At 48.9% G+C, this 26,260-nt stretch overlaps 8 protein-coding genes across 8 annotated transcripts; 4 read left to right on the top strand and 4 right to left on the bottom strand.

The window, feature by feature from the left end:
- The first annotated feature begins 395 nt into the window (after positions 1–395).
- HD556DRAFT_1051468 (WD40-repeat-containing domain protein) lies at positions 396–4,713 on the top strand. Its single transcript, XM_041296014.1, has 22 exons — positions 396–508; positions 570–731; positions 781–816; positions 868–925; positions 975–999; positions 1,052–1,417; positions 1,471–1,501; positions 1,552–1,659; positions 1,708–1,939; positions 1,990–2,119; positions 2,176–2,211; positions 2,268–2,968; positions 3,021–3,054; positions 3,108–3,169; positions 3,224–3,357; positions 3,415–3,455; positions 3,511–3,525; positions 3,576–3,726; positions 3,778–3,808; positions 3,859–3,940; positions 3,997–4,177; positions 4,234–4,713. Exons 1-22 carry the CDS (start codon positions 499–501, stop codon positions 4,530–4,532), a joined length of 2,925 nt encoding a protein of 974 aa, XP_041153902.1. The 5' UTR covers positions 396–498; the 3' UTR covers positions 4,533–4,713.
- An 18-nt stretch (positions 4,714–4,731) lies between these two features.
- Positions 4,732–5,709, bottom strand: HD556DRAFT_1051327 (ribosomal protein L21e-domain-containing protein). The gene is made up of 5 exons (XM_041296013.1): positions 5,621–5,709; positions 5,503–5,571; positions 5,335–5,449; positions 5,090–5,283; positions 4,732–5,036 (listed from the first exon to the last, which is right to left on the bottom strand). Exons 2-5 carry the CDS (start codon positions 5,561–5,563, stop codon positions 4,924–4,926), a joined length of 483 nt encoding a protein of 160 aa, XP_041153901.1. The 5' UTR covers positions 5,564–5,571; positions 5,621–5,709; the 3' UTR covers positions 4,732–4,923.
- HD556DRAFT_1415178 (uncharacterized protein) lies at positions 5,666–6,815 on the top strand. Its single transcript, XM_041304308.1, has 5 exons — positions 5,666–5,791; positions 5,841–5,864; positions 5,954–6,008; positions 6,062–6,378; positions 6,426–6,815. Exons 1-5 carry the CDS (start codon positions 5,784–5,786, stop codon positions 6,601–6,603), a joined length of 582 nt encoding a protein of 193 aa, XP_041153900.1. The 5' UTR covers positions 5,666–5,783; the 3' UTR covers positions 6,604–6,815.
- A 176-nt stretch (positions 6,816–6,991) lies between these two features.
- HD556DRAFT_1449701 (uncharacterized protein) lies at positions 6,992–7,485 on the top strand (the record flags this gene model as incomplete). Its single annotated transcript, XM_041307633.1, has 3 exons — positions 6,992–7,028; positions 7,080–7,137; positions 7,200–7,485. The coding sequence occupies 3 exons, from the start codon at positions 6,992–6,994 to the stop codon at positions 7,483–7,485; spliced, it is 381 nt and encodes a 126-aa protein (XP_041153899.1).
- A 170-nt stretch (positions 7,486–7,655) lies between these two features.
- HD556DRAFT_1051070 (ribosomal L28e/Mak16) lies at positions 7,656–8,937 on the bottom strand. Its single transcript, XM_041296008.1, has 5 exons — positions 8,530–8,937; positions 8,405–8,464; positions 8,299–8,352; positions 8,065–8,247; positions 7,656–7,777 (listed from the first exon to the last, which is right to left on the bottom strand). The coding sequence occupies exons 1-5, from the start codon at positions 8,560–8,562 to the stop codon at positions 7,673–7,675; spliced, it is 435 nt and encodes a 144-aa protein (XP_041153898.1). The 5' UTR covers positions 8,563–8,937; the 3' UTR covers positions 7,656–7,672.
- Position 8,938: 1 nt separating this feature from the next.
- On the top strand, positions 8,939–9,751 carry HD556DRAFT_1051169 (COX5A-domain-containing protein). The gene is made up of 2 exons (XM_041296009.1): positions 8,939–9,568; positions 9,625–9,751. Exon 1 carries the CDS (start codon positions 9,050–9,052, stop codon positions 9,539–9,541), a length of 492 nt encoding a protein of 163 aa, XP_041153897.1. The 5' UTR covers positions 8,939–9,049; the 3' UTR covers positions 9,542–9,568; positions 9,625–9,751.
- A 3,952-nt stretch (positions 9,752–13,703) lies between these two features.
- On the bottom strand, positions 13,704–16,076 carry HD556DRAFT_1050974 (carbohydrate-binding module family 21 protein). Its single transcript, XM_041296007.1, has 4 exons — positions 15,990–16,076; positions 15,034–15,939; positions 14,715–14,964; positions 13,704–14,661 (listed from the first exon to the last, which is right to left on the bottom strand). Exons 2-4 carry the CDS (start codon positions 15,937–15,939, stop codon positions 13,964–13,966), a joined length of 1,854 nt encoding a protein of 617 aa, XP_041153896.1. The 5' UTR covers positions 15,990–16,076; the 3' UTR covers positions 13,704–13,963.
- A 4,391-nt stretch (positions 16,077–20,467) lies between these two features.
- On the bottom strand, positions 20,468–21,369 carry HD556DRAFT_1449697 (uncharacterized protein; the record flags this gene model as incomplete). The annotated part of the gene is made up of 7 exons (XM_041307632.1): positions 20,468–20,511; positions 20,565–20,737; positions 20,787–20,963; positions 21,025–21,037; positions 21,095–21,108; positions 21,168–21,285; positions 21,336–21,369. 7 exons carry the CDS (start codon positions 21,367–21,369, stop codon positions 20,468–20,470), a joined length of 573 nt encoding a protein of 190 aa, XP_041153895.1.
- Between the last annotated feature and the right edge of the window lie 4,891 nt (positions 21,370–26,260).

Raw genomic sequence — 26,260 nt, 5'->3', positions numbered from 1 at the left:
CTCCTGAAAACGTTGCATCCACACCTTTGATCGCCATCAGTAGTTGTGTAGCGTGCACACCACTTGGCCTTGAAACTTCCCCATAAGTGGTCTTACCAGCTTCCCTCCCGGCCCATATTTACGTGTTTCGAGCATGATTCGCCGCGCATCCATTGATTTACTCCGTATCAGCATTGGCGACACTCTAATTGCAGAGATCACCCCCACGTTGACGTCAGGGTTTGTCACTGCCCTGTATACAATCCGCAAGGCCATCACGCTTCCAATTGCTGGGTTCTTTAGCGATAACATGCCGTCGTTTCAAACCTTCTTAAACCATTCCTCAGTCCGGAGATAGGTTGAGTGAATGAATAATTTCATTACGACCTTTACGAGCTGTCCTTATCTGTAAGGCTGCTCAGCTGTGCAGAGTGTATTTAAAGGACCTTATTTCACTCGCTTCTTCCCCCTTCCACCTTTGTATCTCAGGACGCAACGAACCCATAGTGCCGGCTCACTATGTTACGAGGTATGTATCCCAAGGGAACAGTCCATAATCATTCTAACTTGGATTCAACGCATTGGGGTAGTTCATGCAGCTCGTTCTTTCCGTGACGCAGCTTCAAGTATTTCAGGTGCACCCAACTCCTACCCTCGAGGTGAAGTATATGGAGACTCGAGACGGAATCAGGCTATCATCAGTCTCTTGAATGTCCTGAACGAATTTAGTAACGAGTCTTCTCTGGACAGCGGTTAGTCACTCCCACTGGCCATCACACACTGCTAATCGTACACCCTCAGATACCATCCTTCCTCCCGCCTTGGAGGATGACGATCGTGAGTATCGGCCAGTGCAGCACACAATGATGGCCTTATATTCCCGTTCAGCGACAGTAGATGAGAAACTGCAAATCGCAGGATCAGAATCATTCAACACACTTGAGAGGTGGGGGTGCCCTCGTACATTTGTCTTTCACACTGAGCGATCTTGATAGACGAATAGAAAATCTTGACAAAGAGGTGGGAATATGATTAGGTACACTTTATACTTTGACACTTATCTTCTATGTAGCTGCGCAACTTTGCTAATGCTGCTCGCCAACTTGGCAGTTCCATCGGAATCTTATCCTCTAGTTTTCGACTACGAGAGCGCCTTGCGAAATTGCTATTTCTGTTCCGCGAGAACGCAGCTAATTTGTTTCCCCGAAAGATTTCGCGTCAACCTCGAGAAGCGCCCATCATTCATCAGTGGACAGAGCAACGGCGCACAGAAAAACAAATGTTTCCAAAAGCCCACACTGATCCTGAAAGTTTTCCCGACCAAATTGCTGGTTTCGCAGAAGACGTCGTAACGTTTCTGAACTGCCTAAACGAGTTTCCGGAGTTTACAGACGAGGCCGTCAATACGTCAATGCGTACTTTCGAATGCGATCTGAAGGTAATTTTCTGGCCGGACATGCAGTCGATCTCTTTGTTTATCGTGTTGTCTAGTATTGGGCCTCGTGTCTTCAGGAGTACAAAGGTAGTGTGCCTCCGGCTGATCTACTTGAGAATCGTGCAGACTAGTTTCAGGTCAATTTCGGTATCCAGCAGTGCAGCGTTATATCCATGATTTGACATCGGAGATTGGGGAGCACATCGATATCATCACAGTCAATCTGTCTATGTTTATTGAAATCGGTAGACAACCAGTCTCCTTATTAATTTTATATTCACATTTTCTTCCAGGTGTTCCCACGATTCGATTTGCCCAGCAGCATGCAGCATCGAACTTGCTAAACTTATCGACAGTCGCGACATTCTTTTCAGTTGTAACAGCGTCGACCTTACAGTTCTCATACCAGTTGACGGACGGCGTGCTGGAGACTTCTGTCAATGCGTTCTGGTTCTCTTCATTGGTTTTCAGTATAGCAGCCGCTGTGAATAGTCTTCTTGGTCTCACCTGGAAGCAAGCAGTCTAGTAAGTTTATTCCATGTGCCTCTTGTGTTCGGTCAAATGACAGTCCCCAGTCGCTCTCCAGGCCATAAGGTACCTTGGTGGGTGTTGATATGGATCAAACGATCGCCTTTGGTGTTTCTCGTGATGTCTGTGGCATGCTTTTCCGTGGGCTTGATGCTATTCACATATGCTACAAAACAGGTATGGGACCTATTCTACTGCAGAAAAGATATCCGAGACATAACATTCACACTCAGGGATTTGTCACGTCCACGATCACCACTGTTTTCACGGCAAGTCCATGGATAGTTCCAGTTGCTTTTGAAACGCATCCTTACCCGAATCACAGGTAGTCACCTCGTTCGGCCTGGCTGTTGTTTCGGCTTGGTTCGTCTCAGAGCGCAGGGTCTTTGTTCGCTACCATGGTCAAATCTGGTTGGATGATGCAATCAATGAAACGATCAATGAAGTAATCCACCGCATACTCCGCTTTTCTCTAGTCGTGGCAATGCGAGATATCATTCGTTGGTGCCTCTTCGCCATTAGCGGCCTGTTAAGACGAGTGCCTCTCAAGTTCCCCGACGTGATTACCCGGATTGGACATAGGGACCGTACACTTCCTACTATGCAGGAGGGCCCGCCGATGGATGATCTTTCTCACCGCTGTGACATCTCTACATCCGCATGCTCGGCTTTTACTGAGCATCCCACTTCGATAAAAGGGCTTGCAAGTGAGGATAGTAAACCATCTCACCCAGCCATCGCCCGTCAGCGCTTCAGAGGAGCTGTGCGTTCTATCATCGTAATGCAACAGCAGAAAGCAGGACGACCCATGATGCCGCAACGGATCCCATCCTTTGACTGGAACTCTGCCGTGGGGATGTCTCCTACCCGGCCCTCGTCCGTGGATTTGGACGCCATTCGAGGACCGCGAGCCACTTTAATTCCAAAACTTAAAACCCTAGAGCCTGTACAAGACCTCTCCGTACACACCGCCCTTGTCCGGCATTTACAGTTCTCCCCGAGTGGCAAGTATCTAGCTACGTCAAGGTGCGTTGTGTCAAGTTCATCGGAGCTTCTCGTGCTGAGGTGAAGCATTAAGTTGGGATCGATCTTCCGTCATCTTTCGTGTTGAGGTAAGCATATGAAGTGCTACGTTTCCACACTTGTTTACACTATTCCTACCTAGGATGCTTTTTCAATTCATGCCATTCTGGTACACGTGGGAGGCTTTATCGGTCAGGTTGCATGGTATGTGGCGCACAAATGTTCCTCTGTTTCTAAACATCAAATATGAACGGACAGGTCCGATTCTGGCACCCTTCTTTTGACGAGGTTACCTCGCGGAATCAAGGTTTGGACAGAGGATGGATTCTGTAAGAGAACGATTGAACGTCCGCACTCAGTGTCATCCGTTGTGTGGCTTCCTGCGAACGAGAGTGATTGGCTTCATCTCTTCTGTATGATTGCATGTTGCTGATGCTTTCCTACAATAGCACAATTTTTTTCGGTCGAAGGTAGCAGAGTTCTCAAACTGGTCAGTGCAACTGTTATCATCCGTGCCTCCTTGTTACTCATGGATCCATTACCAGGACATTAAAGGAAGGGTGATTAGATCATTCTGCGCCAAAGGAATTTTGTTTGAATTTCTTCCAAGGTTCTTGATTCTTACCACTTCGGTGGCATCCAGTTGCACAATGTGGCTGTGACTCCAGATGGTCAGCGGTTGCTAGGTGTAGGTCCACTGCTCGCGGCACCCAACGGGATGCATCCAAGCCGCACTACTAGGGTTGAGAAGTGTATAGTAGGTCAGTGATATACGTATCCGCGAGTGATCCTTTTGACTCCACCTACCACAGTCCTCAATATGGAGACTAGAACATTTGAAAAGTAAGTTGCTTTCAATATCTCCGAACCTTTCCACTGATAGAATTCAAAAGTCAAACACCTGTCTTCAACGATGTGCGCGACATTACGATGTCTAAAAGGGGTGGAAATGTATTGATTTCATTCGAGCACAAGGTACATTGACAGGGATATGCGTCAGATTCTCTATTCACGCCGTTTCATATTTGCAGACACATCCGCAGTTATGGAAAATGGAGTTGGTTCGGGATACTAAAGACCGTGAAAACCCCTATGCCCAAACCGCTAGGCTTATTCTCCGTCACACGTATGAGCCGACGGTTCGTGTGGATTTTGTGGGTCCGAGCTACTTCGGCGGTGTGGACGATCAGCTAGTGCTGTGTGCCGGCAAAGGTGTGTTTCGGCTAAGATCTTGTTCAAACACCCAGATTCTAAATCATCCGTCTTAGCGGGCGATATCCATATTTGGGAACGTGATACTGCAATTTTGCTCCACTACATTAGACCTCAGGCGTTCGGCGGAGATTTGACATGTGTCGCATGGAATCATTCCACTGACGACCCCTGCATGTTAGCGACAGGCAGCCATGACGGTACAGTGCACATATGGAGGACTCCGATGTGGGACTGCTCATCTGATGGCGGTTCGTATCTTGAGCATGCTGGCATGTTAGGAGCGGACCAGCATACGTCTTCACCCATCCTTGGCCCACCACCTGTTCCTGGATCCAGTCGAGGGCACCGATAAAAAGCATTGACCATACGCACCAAAACCTCCAGTTAGCATTATACGCAAGCAAAACATGTATTGTGTTCACGCATGGATATTCGTTATCGCCATAAATAGGTATCTATGGTCTTCATTGGTATTTACATATACTTAGGACTGTGTTTCAAAATATTTCCTGGCAATGAACTGGGTTTGTCGACCGTGTCGACCTGCACGTACTGTGCTCGTCTTAACCAACTACTCAACCTAGTAGATTGAAGAAGTGGGGTGATGTGGCGTAGCATTTGCTCAATTGATCTGGTAAGATTCGTCCGTGATGATGCGTTCAAGTCATGATTGCATGGGAGCATGACAGTAGTATACGATGCATAGTGGAAATCTCATATGAATGGCACAAACACAATTCCAATTAGATGGTGGTCTCGTAAGGAACGGGCGTCATCGTTTGCGGCGTGTTTTGGGCGATCGAGACGGTGCGTGCCTCCCGAGGGAGAGCGTGGACACGCTTCAGTGATACACGCTCTGAACGGCGGGTTATAAGGTGCATCAAATACCGGGAAGTCTCGATCACTTACCACCCTTCTCCTTGGCAGCAGCATGTGCATCGTGGTTGCGCTTCACCCTGTCCAAAAACTCCTGCCGACATTTTGAGTGCCTCACGTGTTCGACACGGAGATTCACCCGCTTCTCGAGGTAGCGGTTGCCTACAACCTTGTAGACAATGACACCGACGGCATGGGGAGTGACGTTGTAGACAATGCCAGTCCGTCTGGAGGATGATTAAATGATAGAGGATAGATGTGACTTTGAAGTAGCGCACCCGTGGTAGTATTTGTGAGGCATACCCTTTTGTTGGGCGGCGTTGGCCTTGATATCGACGATGTCACCAATGCAGTAGTTGATGAGGTATGTAGACATTTTAACGGGGCCATGGTCTGCACGTAATGTCAGTCGTCGAGTCTGTCAAGGACTTGATCAAAGTACCGACCCTTGAAGCCCCGCTTGAACATGTGGCGCGTACGCGCGCGGTAACCGAATGAGTGAGGCATTTTGAGGGCTTGAGTAGAACGTTAGCAGCGGGCTAGGATGAAATTTGGGAGACGTACAATGTCGTCGGCGGCGGTGTCGATATTGAGTATGTGAAAGCTTGTTGCACCGGAAATGTCCGGGTGGCTTGCTTGGTACTTTACAGTTGTGGCACAGGCGAGGCTTACATCCTAATTAGGCCACCAACATTGTGTACACCGTCAAGGCCATCCCTCAAGAAAAATGCCCAGGTATGAATGTCATTAAACATGATGAATAGACTGTTGAGCAGCTTTTTAGGGCCCCACGGAATCACAGCAAGACGTGAGCGTCTCATTCTTCAAGATCCACTTGAGTGGAAGGCTTTCAGCTTGCTGATTTATGGCCTTGTTCGAATCGCATTAATCCTACAGATACAAAGTCCCTCGTCGCCCATTCGGTTCAGCTCGTCTCGATGCTGAGTTGAAGGTATGGTTAACCCGGAATCCTGAATTCAAATTCTCATGTTTTGCATCTGACAGCTTGCTGGCGAGTACGGTCTACGAAACAAGCGTGAGATCTGGCGTATCGGTCTCATCCTTTCCAAAATCCGTCGTGCAGCCCGTGAGCTGCTCAAACTTGATGACAAAGATCCCAAGCGTCTCTTCGAGGGTAACGCCCTCATTCGTCGGCTCGTTCGGATCGGTGTGTTGGACGAGACACGCATGCGTCTGGATTACGTGTTGGCATTGAAGGTGGAGGATTTCTTAGAACGTCGTCTCCAAACACAGGTCTTCAAGACCAACCTCGCAAAGAGCATTCACCACGCCCGTGTTTTGATCAGACAACGTCACATTCGGTATGTACATCTCATTTTTCATTGCTGTGATTCTGAACATTATATAGCGTCGGCAAGCAAATCGTTAACATCCCATCGTTCGTTGTCCGTCTTGACTCCCAGAAGCACATCGACTTCGCTCTTACATCGCCATACGGAGGTGGACGCCCCGGTCGTGTCAAGCGCAAACGCGCTGCCGCTGCCGCCAAGCGGGAAGAGGGTGGCGAGGAGGAGGAGGAAGAGTAAACTTTCTGCGTGTTTATCTCGGTTTCTATGTCATTTTCACATTTATGTCGTCCCCATGCTATGGACACATGCAAAACAACCTTTTGACGCGCTCGATGTGACATCGCGCAATGCAGCTTGCTGCCACAGAACTGAAATCAGCGGGGCGGCTCGTAGCATACGAACTCGACTTGTATGAGTATATTGACTGAACAACTTATCATTGGCCAAAAGCTGCAATTTTGCCCTAAGTGATCGAATTATGCTCCGCAGTGTAGTGGTCTATTGTTTGAGGTCACCGGGTCTAGATCTGAGACAACTAGTTCGGCCGACTAATTATACCACGGTGAACCCGGAGGTTCCACACATAAATATTGACCGTCATCATCATCCCTTGAAACATCTTATCATGTCCGACGCAGCAGTCACTCAACACCCCCCTGCAAGTACGTTCAATAGCGTCGACAGTCATGCAGTTACTGACGAGTCCCTTGCAGTCAGAGTGGGCGGTCGTCGTCTATCAGTTACCTCGCGCCCGAGGCCTCGTGCCAACTCGTGAGTGCTAATCGACGTTTGAGCGTTTAATATTTAATCCTTGAAACCGATCCAACATGCAGGGAAGCTGCTGCAAACACTGGCGCAAATAAAACCGAAGATACTGATTATCCGCGCCCGGTAAACCACAGCGAGGAGGAGCCACATGCCCCTCCGCACAATGAAGAAGAGATTCCAAAGAAGAAGAAACATCATGGACAGGGCAGCCATGACGATAACAGGCTTCAAGAGAGCGCTTATCGCAAGGCGGAAGCTAGCAGGCCCACCAAAGACAATGTCGGTGGTAAAAGCGGTTATGGTGGTGGTGGAAGGATCGCTCAACCTGCGGGAAAGACCTTTGGGGTTTAGGAAAAGGCCAATGTTCTGTTTGAGAATGCTGGATCCATCAAAGAGAGAAAGATGTATTTGTATAGGTGTCATTCTCGTTGAAATGTACCATCATCTTTGCAGCCAACTAGGAATGTGCGGCATGGTGTGCTTATTTCGGCATGGACGAACATAGCAATGAAGGCACTAGAGATACAAATAAATCAAATCATGGAATGGATGCTGCTGCCTTCTTCCCCCGGACTTTCTTCGGTGGCGAAGCTTTCTTCTCTTTTTGTGCAGCGAGCAGTGCAGAGGTACGACCAAGAGCAGCCTAGAAAGCGAAAAAAACAGGTGTCAGCATAAGTTCTTGGACGGATCGTACAACAGAAATGTTGGGACGACTGTACTCGTCAGTATCGGCCCACTGCGATGGAAAATTCGCAGTGGTAAATATGAATTATGACGAATAGCCCAAACAGGGCTGAGTTAATATTGCAAACATGTCCACGCCCAACTTTCATACACCTTACGGTGGTTTCCAGCGGGTTCTAACGAGAGTGCTTTGTGTTGTCGAGAGGAATCCTGATCCATGTCCAGATATAAACCATCAACACTCACAGCTCTCAGGTCGGGACGGTACCCCCTCTTTGCGACGGAAGCAACGACTCCCAATGAACGACGGCCTCCTGAGCGGTTACGGACGTTTGCGGTTGATCGTGCGGGACGAACAGCGTGTGGTGATGCCTTTGATTTCCGGGTGGTGATTTGTAGTCCAGACTCAGAGCTCTGAATGTCGATGGTCTATTGGTACAACGTTAATGGAGGTCATTTGATCACAATAGGACTACACACCTTGGAGTTGGCAAGACCGGAATATTTATGCGAGTGCAGGTTAAGGAGGTTACCCTAATACAAAGTAAGCTTAGCACTCGTGTACAAGTTCGAATACGCGACATACAGGCTCCTTGGAGAAGCTGGGACCTTCAGGGACCTTCTTCACAAGGAAGGAGTTGTATTTCTGTAGATATAGAGGAATTTTTTTTCAGTATTTGCACTGTGGAGTACAAAGACAACGCAACTGACGCGGATAAGGAGCCACTGGAGGTCGGTCGACATTTTGAGGATGCTGCTAAGCCTTACAGGTTGTTCTGAACAGCGACCAAGTGTGGCTGAGGTAACTGTACAGTTGAACCAAACAGAGGCAAATACTTCTGTCGGGGATAGCCGATACACTTGGGTCGATAATTAAGTTCAACGGTCCCGGCCGGGCTGGGCTTCGTCTAGGACTAGCTAACTCTCGAATGACCGGTCGACGACCTACGTAGATTGACGGGTATGGAAAGGGTTGGATTTTGCACATTGCCAAGCCTGTATTGGGCCTAAAATGCGTCCAGCCTCTGGATTGCATGGCTGCTGCAAGTGGTTATAGTCGTAGATACTAGACAACATGTTACAAGGCTAATATGTAGTTTGCATTAGACGCTTCGGAGCTTTCCGGATCACTGCTAACGACGTTGAAACCGATTTACGTTTATCTCCGCGCCTGAGACTTTTCTCTACTACTGCTGTCGCTGGTCTGTCGTACTCCTTCTTCACTGTCATCATGAGCCAGCGTATGCTTTCCTCCGTCCTTCGCGCACGGCCTAATGTCGTCCTTCGTCGTGCTGCGACCCCTGCCCTCACAATACCACAACGTTTTTCATCATCAGATTCGCATAGCCAAGAAACGTTTGAACAGTTCTCTGAGCGCTACGTCGCTTTCTTCCAAGGCGCACAGGACCTCTTCGAGGTACAACGTGGTCTCAACAACTGCTTTGCACACGACCTCGTCCCTTCACCTGGCGTTGTTGAGGCTGCCCTCCGTGCAGCACGCCGCGTAAATGATTATGCAACTGCCGTCCGTGTTCTCGAGGGCATCAGGGAAAAGGTTGAGAACAAGCAACAATACCAGGCTTACTTGGACGAGTTGAAGCCGGTTAGAGAAGAACTTGGTGAGTGCTCATGTTATTCGGATACATGTAGCTTGTCTACTGACCGTCGTTTTTCTGTCGGCATTTTAGGAATTGACACAAAAGAAGACCTTTACGTCTCATAAGTTCTACCCGAGCAGTACAGGTTCCATGTAAGCCGACTTTATTCACGTGTTTTTACAGGAGCTAACAAGCCACGCGTACACAGTAGATGCAGTGCCTCACATATTATCGTCACTTATAGTTTTCCCTAATCCACAGCGCGCGGATTTACACCCTGTTGTGGCCTATATTGAGCACTGTTTTACTCGCTGCGATATTGACCGTTGAGGCCAATAAACTTTCATTTAAGCAAGGTCTTCTCTGAAAGAACATTTTTTTTGCGTGCACTCAACTTTTGTGATTTTGTACGTGAGGATTTATTACAGGCGAACTGGGGAGACCGATTCATGCGCAAAAGCATGCAGGCATATAATCGCTGAAGTTGTTCAATCCGAGGGTTCAGTTCCTATGGATCCCGCGGACATAGTGGTTGTGGGTATGGGTACAGGCGTATAAACTTCTCCTTGGACCCTTAAGCTGAACCAGTGGCTGGATCGGGTGTGCTTGTTTTCATGAGCGGGTTGTTCCCTGAATCCCCTAATGCAAATTGTATTGTGTATGATCATGGAACGTTTTGATATCAGAGGCGAAACACGACTATTAGTGAGTAGAGCTGCCACCGTGAAGCACCACATTAATTACCCTCAACTTCTTCAGGGTGACTGACCCTTGTGCCGCCCGGCGAGCACCACTCTGCATTACCAAAGTCTTTAGAACTGCATCAACTGTATGGCCACCTGTCTCGGCTATACTGAAGCGCAGCTCCTTTCACAAGAACAATTCACTTACGGCAACCCTCCACGTAGCGTTTGCATGCTAACAGTGCATGACGTATGTTGTTTCAGGTACTACATGTGTCGGAGGGTGGTTGATCTAGGCTCGTGACCAGCCTGATGTACACCTCCACGAACAACCCGAGTGGCGTAGTCAAGGCTGATCTGTCGCCTAGCCTTTACAACACTTCAGTAGCCCTCGCAACCCGGGACTCTTCCACTCCCCAGCTACTGCAGCTGTCTCGGTAGGATTGGATTCATCGCGCTACTTCAGTGAGATGGTCGGTCAACACACGCTCGTGCCAAAATTTCAAAATCCGGAGTCCTTCGACCAATTAACGTCGCCATGCATTGTACAATTTGTGGTCAATTCCTTTTTCAAAAAAAAACACTAACTTCTCTTAGACCCATTTGATACAAGCGCTGTTGTCGAAGCTTACCCTTGCACATTCTCAAAGGTCGCCATTACAAGACGTGCTAGGCGCGAATTCTGGGCCTCAGTAAACATTCCGGCGGCGCTCGCAACATAATTTCTATTTTCCAGCTCGATCGCGCTACTCCAGGTACCTCCCCGCAATTTCAATTTTTTTATCTAAACCGATTTATTGCCCCTTATTATCATAGACCCTATGCCGGACATCGTAGGATGCTGGGACCTGGCCTCGGTATCTGTCGTGCATGTACAGGCGCTCTGTCGTCGATATCTCCGCTCGCAGCAGCGGGTCAATTTATTCTGATATCAGTGCGTTCTCTACTGCATATCTTTACAATCGAAGTTCACCGTTAGTTTGTTAAGGGCCATTGAAAGACCCGCCGGTCGCGAAACGTTTTGGATCAGTACGGAATCCCCGTTCCCACAACGACAAAACTGCGTGTGGGTCCCGTTTATCGGTTGATTGTTGAAGGCTGCATACGACGGCGGAGATAAGTGAAGGAATGAAAAATTCGAGTGAAGGAACTTGGTTCGCCTTTTAGATAAAACCGTGTTCTATCGGTTATAATTGTACAAAGCGGCCTAGTCGTGCGGACCAAGAAAAAAATCTAGGCCGCCGCCGTTATTGCGACCATCACTCCACAACGACATCAATTCCATTTACACAAGACTACATAGTACTGGCTGCTAGCAACGAACTTTGACCTACTCGAGACGACAGCAGGTAGCGCTGGGTTGAATTCCGACTACGAGGCCCACGCCCAGCTGTCAAAGGATACTACCTACCATAAATGTCTCGAAGCACTGAACGCAAATCAAATTCTAAAAATGCTCAGCGCTCAGCGCGACTCCAAAAATATCCCAAACGTCTTGCGCAACTGTCCGGCCGGACGCTTCTCGCTTTCAGTATCTGAACATTGAGGCCCCCTGAGTTGGCTCCAGGTTCAAAAATAGTTATTCATGCACTTGAGCGCGACTGAAGCCTATCAGTCCCCTTAACTCTTTTCTTCGGGACTGCTTTCATGATACATCGTAATGCCCTGTCGATCCAGATATTATGATTGTCGATCAGGTGTTAATGAGGGAAAGATATTTAAAATGACGTATGCAGCGTTCGAGTCCCCCATCAAGGCCGCGTTCACTGGTCAGCAAGGCGAAGTGGGGAGAAGTTTACCCCCAGACCTGCCTCGTGAACAAAGAATTCAAATGATTCCAGGATTCTGTTTTTGCTATTATGTTCTCCAGGCACTGGAACAGGCCTGAGGCGTAAGCGCCAGCGGAACGGGCTGGGATTGGGCAGGGATACCCCACAATCACAGCAGAAAGCATGAAACCCATTTTATCTCTCATCAATGTCAGTCGTTGGAAGAAGCTCGGAGCTATTTTATTTAGGTTAAAGCTAATGCCAGAAGTCAGAAAGCAGACCAAACAGGCAGTTTTCAAGGAAAGAGTATAGGGACTTCGCAAGACATAAACATAAATGATAGTAAGATAAACCTGAATCAGAATCAGAATCAGAAGGCACTTGAAGACGAATACATTATCGGGCATCCCCCCGAGGTATACGGATGCGGCGGCGTTGACCTAGTCCCGAAGCAAATAGGCCGTATTGTTTCGTCATGAAAAAAGTCACTTGGGCTTTGGGCAGTCACCGCGTCGCCTGATATCGAAGGACATCGGTGATCGATGTACAACAGCGGCATATTCATTGTTCATCACCATGCCGATATTACATACTCTTTAGGGGTCGAATAATCGATTTGCAAGCGCAACACGCTGGCATACATAGAATCACGATCCCTGTTGTCCAAGTAAACAAAGTTCCAATGACTCACGACGCACACAGTCATTAAAAAAGAAAAAATGCGTTTCTTCGAAGACGAAGATCAAGTCACAAGTTTCTTCGTGCGAGTCTGAACGACAACAGCTTTGATGGTCCGAACGCCCGGATATTAAGGCGCCGCTGACGAGGAGGGCCACGACTAGAGCAATGGCGTCATTGCTCAATCAAGCTGATGGTGGTGGTGGTGGTGGTTCGTCCCTAGATCACACATGCATCTCAGCGTGATACAATGGCGACATCGACCGTTCCGAGTCCTGACTCCCTGAAAGAGGAAAAAGTCATAGAACCATCGAGCGCCAGCAGACAGCGCAGCGCGTGTTTCAGAAACATTTGCTTGGTATGATCACCGGGCACTAGAAAAAAAAATAGTGATCGATTTATTGATCCCTGCTTCAGCAAAGAGCTTAAATCTTTGAAAATGAATGACGCTGCTTGCGAGTGACTGACCGAGAATGTCTCAAGTGAGCCTAGTACTAGGCGATAGCCAGCGACTCGGATGGCGTCATTAATTGTATTGCGTGGACCTGGTCAGAAGTTAGTCTATACATACCTGGCCCTGAATTAAAATTCCGCAGTCAATTGGCATGATGGAAGTTGTGAACCTTGAAAGTATGAGGAGGTCGGTATAGCTTGCGGCCACACAAACGACGAACCTATTGTTTTGCAGAGAACCTTCTCAGAGAACATCCAATTGCAAGGACAAGTTCTCAAGCGGAGTTTTGAAGCACAAGTGTAGAGAACGCTCCCCGCAGTCAATATGATGTTTTGAACCTTGAAAGTATGAGGTTGGTATAGCTTGCGGCCAGCCAAGTGGCCACACAAACGACGAACCTATGATATCCTCAAAGAACCTTCTCAAAGAACAAGGACAAATCATCAAGCGGGCGGAGTTTTAAAGAACAAGTGCAGAGAACGCTCCACGGTTTTCAAGAACACCACGTAAGTATTGTATTCCAGAGTCCCAAAATCCCTATGATAAGTCTGCATATATATTATACAACAGATAGACGAGTTATAGCCATACATGAAAGTCAGAGCGTGATATGTCAATGCGATGCGCTAAGCGCTTTTATGATGGTGTGGGTAGGTATACTATGAAAGGGAAGCAGAATCAAAATATTGTCCACGGGCCGTGTGTGGGGACGGGATAACGTCAGTAGCATGAGATGATGGGTGTTGGTACAGCTGAGTACGGAACATGAAGAGATCCGAAATAAATTGAAACAGAATCGAAGCAGGAGATGGGATGCACACATGGCTACAGCAACGTTTTTGTGCTCACATAACCCAAGTGCGTGAGTGCCACCGTTGACGGCGGGCGGCAGTTATCATAAGGTCGAAGTCGTCAAGATCGTACAAGTTTTCTCTGCAAAAATGCACCTGGTTGAAAAAAGTCTCACGCCAAAATTCCCTCGTCGCTGCTTGTGAGTGGCCCGTGATATGCACCCGCAGTGGGCGACCCTTGGGCAAAGCACCACCGCATCACAAACGCATTGTAGAGCGAATCGCCTGACATGCCATCGCTACCTGGCGCGCCAAGTGGTGCAGACGAATGGGCTCGAGGAGGTAATCCAGGTACATCAGATCCAGTAAGATCAGCTGGCCCATCTGTGACACTCCTCTGCATGGTTGGCCGCTTTGACATCACAGCGTTTGTCGGCGCCATCCACTCCCAGTCATCAATGTGTGTCTGCTCAGGGCGTGCATAGTTCGCCGGATGCCCGGCAATCATTACGCGCGGGGCTATGTTGGGTGAAGCGGAGGGCGTCGAAAGCGTCGAAGAAGGAGGTGAAGGGGAGTCACAGTCACGTAAATGTGTGACAGGGGCTTGAAGCGCTGGGCATTGGGGGTGCGAGGGCAATGGTGACGCAGAGGAAGTAGAAGAAACTTGGGAAACCACAGGAGGTGCAGCATAGTTAGGGAGACGGAGCTTCCCTGACCTCGACATAAATGGAACTTTCTCCTTCCCGTCTTTCGTTGGCGAGGAGCAGAATGTCATCTTGTGTCCGAATGTGGGGGGCGAATTTGAATTCAATGGGCCGGAAGGATATTCGCGGGTGACAGGTAGTGTCACCATCGAGGGAATAATAGGTTCTACAAATTTAGCTATCAACTGACCGTCTTAAAAAATATGAAAAAAAGCTCACCAGGTGTTGTCTCTCTCCGAATCCTACCAGATGTCAGTCGTGCTGCACGGAAAGCAACACGGTAGTTTCCGCCATTGTTATTATCCCACCATTCACTAGGACCTGGAACACCGGTCACCCTATAACGTGCGGCAAGCCATAACACTCGTGACCCCAAGCTGTGTGCATAGTCCTCCAAGCGAATGAGGAAAGAAAAGCGATCCCACCCGCACTTGTCTGCCCCTAGAGCAACAAGGTCGCCAACAGTTGTCTTCGACGAGGAAGATAGTGAAAATATGTGGGGAAGTGATGGAATGGAAACAACATATTGCGCTCTCACTTCGCTGACAGTTTGCCATTCGTCGAGGGTAAACCTCAGGGCGACGTTCTTCTCGTATGCCAGATTGCGCACTAGAAGGGTACCACTTAAATAAGGGTTGACACCTTTTGATGAAGCGTGCGAGAAAGTGAGAGACTCGATCAAGACATTGGTATGAGGAGAGTGATTAGTAGCGGGGACCACCGATGAGATAGCGGTGTCCATTTCGAAATTCGGCGACGCAGAGGGGAGTTTTGGGAAGGGAAACCCAGTTGAGGGGTGATCTTCACCTTCCGTCTCGGTTTCTTCCTCGGGGGTACTGACTGCTGTTGGGCAGGCTGAGCGGCTGAAGATGCGAATAGAGGCCAGGGCAATATCAGTGTCGGGGAAGTGCACATTTTTTGGAGCATGGGCAGTGGGGGTGGATGGTGCGGATCGGGAACGCAAGTGGAGATGGTTACTATTGCGTTGGGGTTCAAGTGGAGTAGCGGGAATGGAGAGTGTGGAGGTTGATGATTTAAGTGATGACTTGAGTGGCTTGCCATTTGGAAGAATAATTGATGATGTACGAGAGGGTTGTGGTCGAGAAGATAAGATTGAGGGTGAAGAAGGTGGAGAAGGGGAACAGCGTGGAAAGGGAACAGACGGAGGTAATTGGGAAGCACCCTGTGAAATTTTCACTGAGGGTTTAGCGTTAACAGACTGAGTAGTAGTCTGCTCGTCGAGGGAATCAGACGAGTAGTCATCTGGGTTGTCATCACCATGAATATGGAATGCGGGCAACTTTCGAGACTTGTTAGAAGTGGGAGGTTGATGTTTTCGCCTTGGAAGGGATCCTAAAGATACGAAAGCTCCTGGACCGCGTTCATTTGAGAAAGTTGGTGTTGTTGAGCGAGTGCGGTAGACATCAGTTGCTGCAAAAGTCATCTGAAGTGACGTCAGATATATAGAAAAAATAGGAAACGGTTGTTAAATACCTCTGAGAGCGCTAAGTGAAATGCACAAAGCCTCGAGCTGAAGGGGAGGTAGAAGGAGATGGGTGCACTGAAACAAGAGAAACTGTTCATTTTTCACGACATTGGAGTGATCTCCTCCGAGATTTGATCGGGGTTCGGCATCTATAAATGGTATAAACGGCTGAACGATCGAGATCTCACGCGTTCCTTATCTTCAAGCCAGCAACTACTCTAGACTCCGTTCTAGCCCTCCATTATCTTCCTGGCATCGCGCACAAATTGCGCAAACAATTTGTTTAATCCTAAGATGTATTACACTGCCCGTACATGCAAATACTGTTCAACCACACTATAACCACCGAAAGTTATCTCACGGACGCCAGAATTTCTGTTTGAGACTCGCTTAGCCACTCGTGCACTGATTATACACCTGACTCAGTTTATTGTTTTTATTTCCCATGACGTCATTATGGTTGAGTCTCTGCCTACACCTATGTCAGACTATAGTCGAGCGACTCCACTCTCCTTGTATGTCTGTGCTGCTCCTTTATCGTCACTATCAGATTCCTACATCACCCGAGAATCTATCTCTGGATTATGTACCGCTTCTGACTCGGATGTTCGACATCCTCGGATTTCTCATCTCCTTTTTCCTCTCTCTTATTTCTCCCGCAACCGTTTGCACCTAATACTCATGCCAAGCGCCAAAGTCATTAAATTTCGCACTCACTCGGTTACGACCCTTGCTTCATGGCTAAGCCCACATATCCGCTATCATCGTGATATACCCGAGTCTTGCTACAGCTGGCATATCTAGCTGCGATAAGCCCTGCAGAACACGTCCGTGCCATGTAAAACACTGTGTCAATCAAACGTGGGAAGTGTCTTTGTGTCGCTCGTGAGTTGTATCGCCTTTTACAGCCGATCATCTCGTTCCTCGAACACTGGCCTTTCAAATACTTATCTTTCGACTATGTTTGTCCTGTGGGGAAGTCGATATCAGTGGTCATTGGTCAAACAGCTCACCTTATCCACCCTCTGTCGATGCACTGACTTTCCATATCAAACCTGCTACTGACTCGCCCCGCCTCGATTTCGATTTCGATCGGAGCACTTGCTGATCAGGTTCACTCCAACATTTGTCAATCAGATCTCATCAGACACCTGTGAATTCAATGGCACGTTCCTCACCTTCGTTCCTAGCCGCTGGTGCACGTTGGCAATCTCACTCCTCACAAATCCTTCTTTAGACCATTCCTTTTCATACATCATTCGAAGCAAGTCTCGAAAGTCTGTGAATTGACGCCGTAATCACTTCAGAACCATGGCCTCGCCCGATTTTAAATGCCAGCTCTTCATCGACCTTCCTCATCGAGTATTCCAATTCAATCATGCGTATGGGCGCTTAGATACCGCAGCAATGGCTCCACTATCATTATCTTCGCATAGAGGTGGATGGCTGTTGCAATAGTGATAACGCTAGGTTGTTATCGATTCCAAATTCCAAAGATCGCCACCCATGCTTACTGAGGCTTAGATCGGCCGCTCGTGCCACTTCGTTGGAGCCACGAGGCTCATAACATTAAAATGTCATAAAAGTTAGGACAGGCAGATCGTCTGTAACTCATCGTGGTGCTGATTTCCCTCCCCGACATCGTTTGATTGCCTGGCAAGCGCACGTCCTAGCCAGATGCGTTAACACTACTTACTTCTACGACCCCAGAGGACCACACTCTGAAGCGAACACCACTTACTCATACCATCATGGTCGACCATCTGACTCAGGCTGTTCTACGAACCTTGTGTCAACTTGAAACATCGCGTTAACAATTGAAGTGCCCAGCGTGGAGCCCGGACGTGTCATCGAGAACAGGTCTGGCATAGCAATCGTACAAGGCAGTTCTATCCCAACTCTCAAAACAATCCAACGGACGATAGGTCCGAATGAGCACGTTCGACAATGTTCCGACTCGTGACAACACAATAGCGAAAAGCCCATCGGGTGGTTACCGCCGACGCTCACCATTCTCGCGTCATGTTGCCCAGGCTTAATTCGAGAACGGGCGATTAGATTCATGCCGGCATGTGGCGATGTCGTATAAAGATGCCGACGATTAGCTTGGGTTTCCATTTTGTCCACTATTGCGCCCATCTTCCAAGAAGCGGATCTTGAAGGCGGAGCCATGAGATGAGTTCTTGGACGGCAGCCGCCATCTTGATCGCTGATTAGATTCCGTGCGTGTATTTGTGCTCGGTGCCGCGACATGCTATCGATAAGCTGAAGTACGTACGATCAAAATGTCGTTAGTCGTGAGCTAACGCGATCAAAGGACATGGATACATCAGAGTGGTTGACTGGTGAGGTCAAGGTTCGTGCGAGACGTACGATATGCGTCATATAATACAAATTGACGATGATGGTTGCTGGCACGAAGCGAGACCGTCGGGCACGGAGATTCAAGAACGGCCGCAGCTGGCGCGCGGTTAATGCTCTGGAATGTAAAATGACCCCAGCAACCGCATGCTGATAGGCTCTACTTTGTTGCAGATTACAGGATCTCACCTAAAGGGTCAAAGACAGGAGAATGAAGGGGATAGATCGGGCGCATTAGCCTGGTATCGGAGAGTAGCAACATGGTAAGGGGTACCTAACTAGGAAGAAATGTCCTCCGAGATGGAATGCCGAAGGGGTTAAACCATACTCTTGTCAGTATATCTCCTACTAGTACTTACTGGGATGATACATACCAGATCGGAATTTTTTACCTTTGATTTGAGTGCTTGCAGATTTACTCACGGTGTAAGGCACTTTGTGGGCGAATTTGGGAGTACGGCTGCGCCCAAGTACGTCTGTCAGTTGTCCACACATGTCGGAGAAGATTAAATATTAATTATCGGTCACCACACAGGCTCAGCGCTCACCGTCGAGAATTTGCTGACGCCAAGTACTAGGAGTACTAGTACTCAGTGAGTCTAGAGTCCAGACATACGTCTGTGGCGGTGACGGCCACCGTGGGAGTGGTGATGCCCGTTGAGAAGCCGGATGGACCTGGAAATACACGCCAGCGTAGCTTGCGTGGGATTGGATGACTATGATACGGAATACGTTTAGCGAAAAGGAAATTTGTATAAGAAACAAACCATAAAGCATGGGAACTCTTATCACGCGGGATTTTTGGATAGGCCTTCGATAACGAATGTATACGTACTGCGGCTGCAGCGGACGACGACGAAGAGTTCTCAACCAAGTAGAAGACGGCACATATTGTGATGGTACTCACTGGCAGGGTAGTAGCGATCATATGTTACAGCATTGAGCGATTGATGGTCGAGTGAAAAGTCTGCTTTCCATGCAGAGTAACTGGGTAATACGGGAAAAGAGCATAGATGACGTCAGAAGATCCAAGACTTGAGCTGTTCCTTCCAAGTCGCTGTGAGCAAGTCAGCGGTAGATTATGTCAGCGTCTACGCTGGCGTTAGTGGCCTAAAAGGGAAGTCAACTTAATCAAGGAAGGGACCCCCCGGGCCCTGGTCTAGAGTCCCCCTGTAAATTTAAGGGACTCCAGAATTAAATATTAAGGACTCGAATGGCATCGCACGGCTCAACTTCCTGATATGGTCTTTTTTTTAATCCCTGTTCTATCTCCGCATTATTTCAGCTTGCCGCGGATATAATCACATCGTCGATTACCACTACATAGCTGTGGTGCAGCTTCTGCGTTTCCATCGCATTAACGTACTTAACAGAGAGGGATGGCCAGGCTGCTTAGAAACTGGCGTCTGATCATCATTCTCTGCTATGCCGTTGCAGATGGTCGAGCTGTCGATCAAGATTTACCGATATCACCGAATCAGTAGTACTTGAGCGCTGAGCATCATGACGGTCGATGGCTCCGACGTCGAACTAGTGCTGTACGGCTCTGATTGATGTCTCCGGCATCGAACTAGTGCCGTACAGCTCTGATCCTGGCCTGGACCACTCACTTCAAAGGCGGTGTTTGTCACATCGGTGATGTTCCGAGTCTACCTGATTGGAAGTGAAGCTAGCATTTTTCATCCCGTCACATCTCCTCGCTGACGTTGACGGCTCTGTCCAGGCTTCCACCGCCACACATGCTCGTTACCCGATGAGCCCGACAAGTTCATACAGATAATTCATTTCTCGAATTCGAAGGATCTACGCCATCGCCTACTCTTATTACCAAATATCTATATCAATGCCAATCGTACGTCCTCGCTGCTTTGAGCTCGAGAGTCAAGCACTGAGCAGATGATTGAATACCGTTCAAATTTTGTAACACACGGCGCAGAGATATGGTTGCAAAGTAAGAATGCTAAAACTGTCGTTGTCCAAGTCAGTCGCTGCTGATGAACATCATGTCCCAAAGCAAGATTGTAATGAGATCAAAGGCAAAGCACATCCGGACTAACTCTAGATCTTGAAGGACCCCATCGGTCTATAATACTCAAAGAGTGCAAATGATACGCATATATATAATCTACTCAGCCTCCACGCTTGATCCCTCACTTCCATCTTCATCATCTGGAAGTAGAACGTGAAGGTGGTCATCAGGGCAGAATCGACGAATATCTTACCGTCTACGAAATCACTCCTGTCATACATTTGCTTCCTCAGTTGTTCTGGCTGTATTTCAACCTCGTCATCCTCGTCATCACACGGGGGATTTGCGATGATCTCTTGTAAAGCGTTTTCTAAAGGATATCGACTTTGCGCATATTCCAGTGGTGTGAGGCCGCCTGACATTGCCCTAGGGAGGGCGCTCAGCACTTCGTTTGACTAAGACGCGAGGAACGCACTGTTTACACTCTGCGCCACAACATATTAGTTCTTGAACAACTTCAAAACGATCCTGATCTTCTTCCATCTCCTTTAAAGCGATATGAAGTGGTGTATCGCCATTCTTGTTGCGGAGGTCAAGGTCGACAGCCCCGCCACAGAGAGCCACTACATCAGCCGGATGTCCTTGACGTACACTGAAGATCACGAGATGGATATGAGGAATCACATCACGGTATTAAAGCTTGCGATACGAACGCGAGGTGAAGAGCTTTCCGATGCCTCGCGAAAGTGAGTACAAGTAAAGTAGCCTTTGAATACGACTTACCGGTATTTCCCAATCTAACGTGTCGAGCGCCACATGCATCAGCACAACATCACTCTGTATGTGAGCGGCTTACGCGTCTGTGCAGTTCAAGTCTCCAAGGAACTCCTCAGTGTTCTCGTCAAAATAATCAGGGTTTTCCATCATCTCTTCCAAAGCCCCCTCAGTTAAAGCATTGACGAGGAGCAGTCTGTCTGTGATGAAGATCTGAGGAGAAGTGCATTGGGAATGGCCTCCAACGCACTGATAGTTTTGCGTCTGTCTTCTTCTTCCGCCATACTGTAGTTATATTCAAGCGCTGTCAGAAGATGATGGATCGATGTCTCGACTCTCCAGGAGCACTGCCACCATGTCAGCAATTAGTACCGTGTTGTGCAGTGGCTGTGCGATTGAATGTTCGATCGTGTGCTAAAAATAATACACCTCTTCACTATTGCGCTTCGAACTCGGTGCCATGATTTTCGTATGACCACTAACACTGCCAAATCTAAGAGCAAAGGGTTCTCCATGGAAAAGTAGGTCTATCTGTAGCAGATACGAGACAAGGGCTCTTCACCAACATTTGTACCTTCCAAGCAGCACACCAGGCATGCGTCCATTTCTACCTGCGATTGACTGTGATGGTGACAGCCGAGTGGTTCTCGCGAAACAGTCGCTGAAGGCCCGGTTTCTCTTGTCTCGAAGAGCCTTGTTGAGTGTGAAGGGCAGACTCAGTGGATCACGATAAAGACATCTAATACCATCCACATACATCGCAAATATGCCAAAGAGCCGCACGATATCATCAAAGAGGCGAGGCTGATCGCCTCTTTCATTTTCACAACTGACGTCGTATGCTCTTGAAACACAGGCCTATTTTCCCCTCCACTCACAAGCGAAATCACTTCGACGCATATGAGGTCTTCCCGGGCCTTCCATCGTTATCGTGCCCTATCCCGAACAATGTGGATTCGGACATCATCAACAACTCAGTACTCAACATCCATCCAGCCCGATACCATCATGGTACCGTTTGCGTTCTCGTTGCTACCATTCGTATAGGTATTTTAACCGGCTTCTCTTCGCCTCACTTCCTCCTCCGGTCACCATCGCCTACTTATTCTTCCGCCCTTCCTCCTCGTATATCCGAGTCTCTCATGCTCGAGAGAGGCTGATTTTGGACGAGCAGCTACTTATGAGCTGCCTGTGATTCTGAGCCTTCATCGAGCGGTATCCGGGTAGTTGGATGGCGTCATGGTCCATGCTGTTGGACACGGTTTCGAGGGGTGAAGAAGTCCATTGCGGCGATTCATCTGTTCAGACAAGGAGGCGATGGAGCCGAGTGGTGGTTCAAGTTCACGTCCAGTTCTTGTACACCTTCAAGTTATCCTTGGGGAAGCAATTCCAGATAGTACAGTACCGACGGGATGAGTGTATGTAATCATAGTGAATAAAATATTTGTGTACTCCTAAACGTTTTGCGAGAGCGAGCCCATTAAGTAGAACAGAACGAACGAAATCCAAGATGGTAAACAGGTGTTATATGAAATTTGTAGGATGTGCATAAATCTCCAGTCGATTGACATAAGGACATGCCAAAGCAATGCAGCCTGCTACTGTTCACGACACTTGTGCCATGATGTGCCGTGTGCGGCACGACTCAAGTCCAGGCGCAGGACATCGTTGGCTATCACTAGTGTGTTGCCCAGGGCATACACCGCTGAGTGGAAATTGAGCGGAATCCAGAGGAGAAGCCGTCCTTGGGGACCTACAACCCATCCCTCCTCGTTCGGAACGTAAGGAGTTGAGGTTTCAGACTCGCAGGTTGAGGAAGACTCGCAGGATGAGGAAGACTCGCAGGATGAGGATGGGGGTGGGGCTGGGGTTATAGACTTGGAATCTTGGAGAAAGGAGGAGGCGGAATGAAGGGCATGAGTCAGGTCGGATGAGTAGTGATGTTCCGGCCCGGCTTGGGCTCAAAGCCCCGGCTTAGGCTCGGCCTGGGGGGGGCTTAGGCTCACCAGATTTCAAGCCTGAGCCGTGAGCCCAAGCCGGCCCAAAGCCGGGGCTTAGGCCCATGCAAGCCGCGGCCCACATGCTGAATTGCATGTAATTGATGTCTGAGCTCCACCATGCTGTTCCCAACACCACGAACACCATGCGCAAACGCCCAGCACACATCAGCAACTGCTGACGTGGCTCAGACGAATACGGACGATGGACGAGAGCAGGAGAAGGGAAGAAGACAAGGAGGAGAACGAGAACGAGAGAGAGGAGATGGACGATTGGTAGCACTCGAGTGCTTCGATTCTGCACGCCCGGAAGAGTAAGCACTGAATACTATAACTCAGATACCTGAAGTGCATCGTCGAGGAGGCGTAGGTACTTGCGCTCGCAGTACGTGAGTCGAAGAGGGATGTATTTCGAACGGTCGACGAACCACTCGCCGACTTTGGATCCAATTGTAGGCTTCGCTCACCAAACAATCTGCCGCCGTTCTTGAGTTCGAAAATACCCTGTTGCACTTTAGGCGTTTGGCTGAATTTGTGAGGGTGCTTACGGTGTAGCCCCAGGGCATTTTATCAAACGGTCTGACTACGAACAAATGAAAAGAGACACAAAAGAGCAACCAGGTACGACATACCATCAAGAATATCAACTACAAGACAGTCTCTAGGCTCGGCGCCCTCCACAGCGATTGGACCAGACAAATTATGGACGCTAGTCAGGTCCACGTCTCTGATATCATCGCTCGCTGTCGGAAATAGTGGGCTTAAATCTGAGTCGAAGCTGATAAAGGTGATTCGAGTCGAAGCTGATAAAGGTGATGGGAGTCAGAAGCTTAGAAAGACAAAAATAGAGTCGGGAAACGTACCTCCGGTGAGTGCCACTGAACATGCCAAAGCCGCGGCTTAGGCCGCCGGCTCAGGCTTTTCGAAACTCAAGCCCGGGCCCAAGCCTTCCTCAGGCCGTGACTTAGGCCTGGGCTGGGCCCGGCTTATTTGGGCCCGGCTTGGGCCGGCCCAGGGCCTCAAGCCGAGCCGTGCACATCACTACGGATGAGAAACATATTGTAGATGCTTCAAATGATTGGTGAGGCCGGATTAGAAATTCTAGATCCCACACCCGGATGGTATTGTCAACTGACCCAGACACGATGCGTTTGCCATCAGGGGAGATTGCGACAGACAGAACGCGTCCAGCGTGCCCTCGGATAGTGGCCACTGCCTCGCCAGTCTTCATATCCCACACGCGGATGGTCCGATCATCCGAGCCAGACACAATGCGATTACCATCTGAGGAAATCGCAATAGTGTAAACACCGCCAGTGTGGCCTTGGAGAGGGGCGCCCACTTGCTCGCCGGTCCCCATATCCCACACACGGATAGTCTTGTCTCTTGAGCCAGATACAATGCGACATACATCCTGCGAGATTGCAACAGAGGTGACCGGATCAGTGTGACCTTGGAGACGGGCCCTCAATGCCTTGCCAGCTTCCATACTATCCCACACCTGAATTGTCCCGTCAATCATACCGGACACTATGCGATTTCCGTCTGATGAAATCGCGACAGACCAAACCCAGCTAGAGTGTCCACTGAGATAATATGCCTCGCCAGTCTCAATATACCATACATAGATTGCGTCAGAGGCACCAGATACGATGTGATTTCTATCCGGTGAAATTGCGACAGACTGAACCTGGTTAGCGTGACATTGGAAAACACCTGATGCCTTCCCAGTTTCCACATTCCACATGCGGATATTCTTGTCAGCTGAACCAGACACAACCCCCTTCCCGTCCGATGAGACTGCAACTGACAGAACAGAGTCTGTGTGCCCTTGAAGAGGAGCAATCAATGCCTTGCCAGTCTCTATATCCCACACCCGAACTGTTGTATCATTTGAACCAGATACGATAGAACATCCATCGGGCGAGATTGCAACAGAATTAACAGAGCCAGTGTGGCTTTCGCGGGTAGCAACCAATGCTTTGCGTATGGTATCGGCATCCCACACCCGAATCGTCTTGTCAGTCGAACCAGAGACTATGTGACTTCCATCCGGCGAGACTTTAACAGACCAAACCGAGGAAGTGTGGCCTTGGAGAGGGGATCCTACTGCCTCGCCAGTCTTCGCATCCCACGCCCGGATAGTCTGGTCATCTGAACCAGACACGATGCAGTTTCTATCTGACAAGATTGCAACTGACGTCACAGTTTGGGTATGGCCTTTGAAGGGGGTACCGATTGCCTCGCCAGTCTGCATATCCCACAACCGAATTGTCTTGTCTTCTGACCCAGAGACAATGCGTTTGCCATCAGGCGAGATTGCGACAGACCGAACAGGGCCAACATGGCCTTGGAGAGAGGCGCCCAATGCCTCACCAGTCATCGTATCCCACACCTGGATGGTCCTGTCTTCTGACCCAGACACAATGCATTTCCCATCCGGGGAGATTGCGACAGAGAAAACAATGCCCTTGTGGCCTTGGAGTGGGGCACCAAACGCCTTGCCAGCCTCCATGTCCCACACCCGAATTGTGTTGTCCCACGAACCAGACACGATGCGTTTACCATCCGGCGAGATTGCGACAGACACAACAAAGTTAGTGTGGCCTTGGAGGGGAGATCCCAATGCCTCGCCAGTCTTCGCATCCCAAACCCGGACTGTTTGATCCCACGAACCTGAAACGATGCGGTGTCCATCTGGCGAGAATGCAACGGACGCAACACATTCAGTGTGGCCTTGAAGAGGGGGACACAATGCCTCGCCAGTATTCATATCCCACACCTGGATCGATCCATCATATAATCCACACACAATGCATTTTCCATCTGGCGACAGTGCAACCGAGAAAACCATGTCACTCGCACAGAGTATCTTCTCCATCTGAGGCCAATTTTCGACATGACCAACGACGATGTGGGGGGTGCGAGGAAACTTTGAGGCGAACTTACGGAACATTCTTGACTGCGTAGGAGCGAACGGCAGAGCGGACAAGTATAAATGGGGAGTGCTGCGTAGAATGGTGGCTGCGAAAGTTCGGACGAAACGCAGGGTATCCCTGGTGGCGTCACTAACGTGCGCGAACTCGGTATGACCCTACGACCACCCCGCTAATTGTGAGAATTCGTTGGGAAAAGAATGAGCTTGAGCCACTCACCGAAGACCACTTTGTGATGGATG

The sequence above is a fragment of the Suillus plorans genome (genome assembly GCF_016647745.1).
Source record: "Suillus plorans strain S12 chromosome Unknown HD556scaffold_92, whole genome shotgun sequence".
Classification (NCBI taxonomy): domain Eukaryota; kingdom Fungi; phylum Basidiomycota; class Agaricomycetes; order Boletales; family Suillaceae; genus Suillus; species Suillus plorans.
The sequence above is the reverse complement of the archived record's forward strand: the minus strand, read 5'-3'. Positions and strand labels throughout refer to the sequence as shown.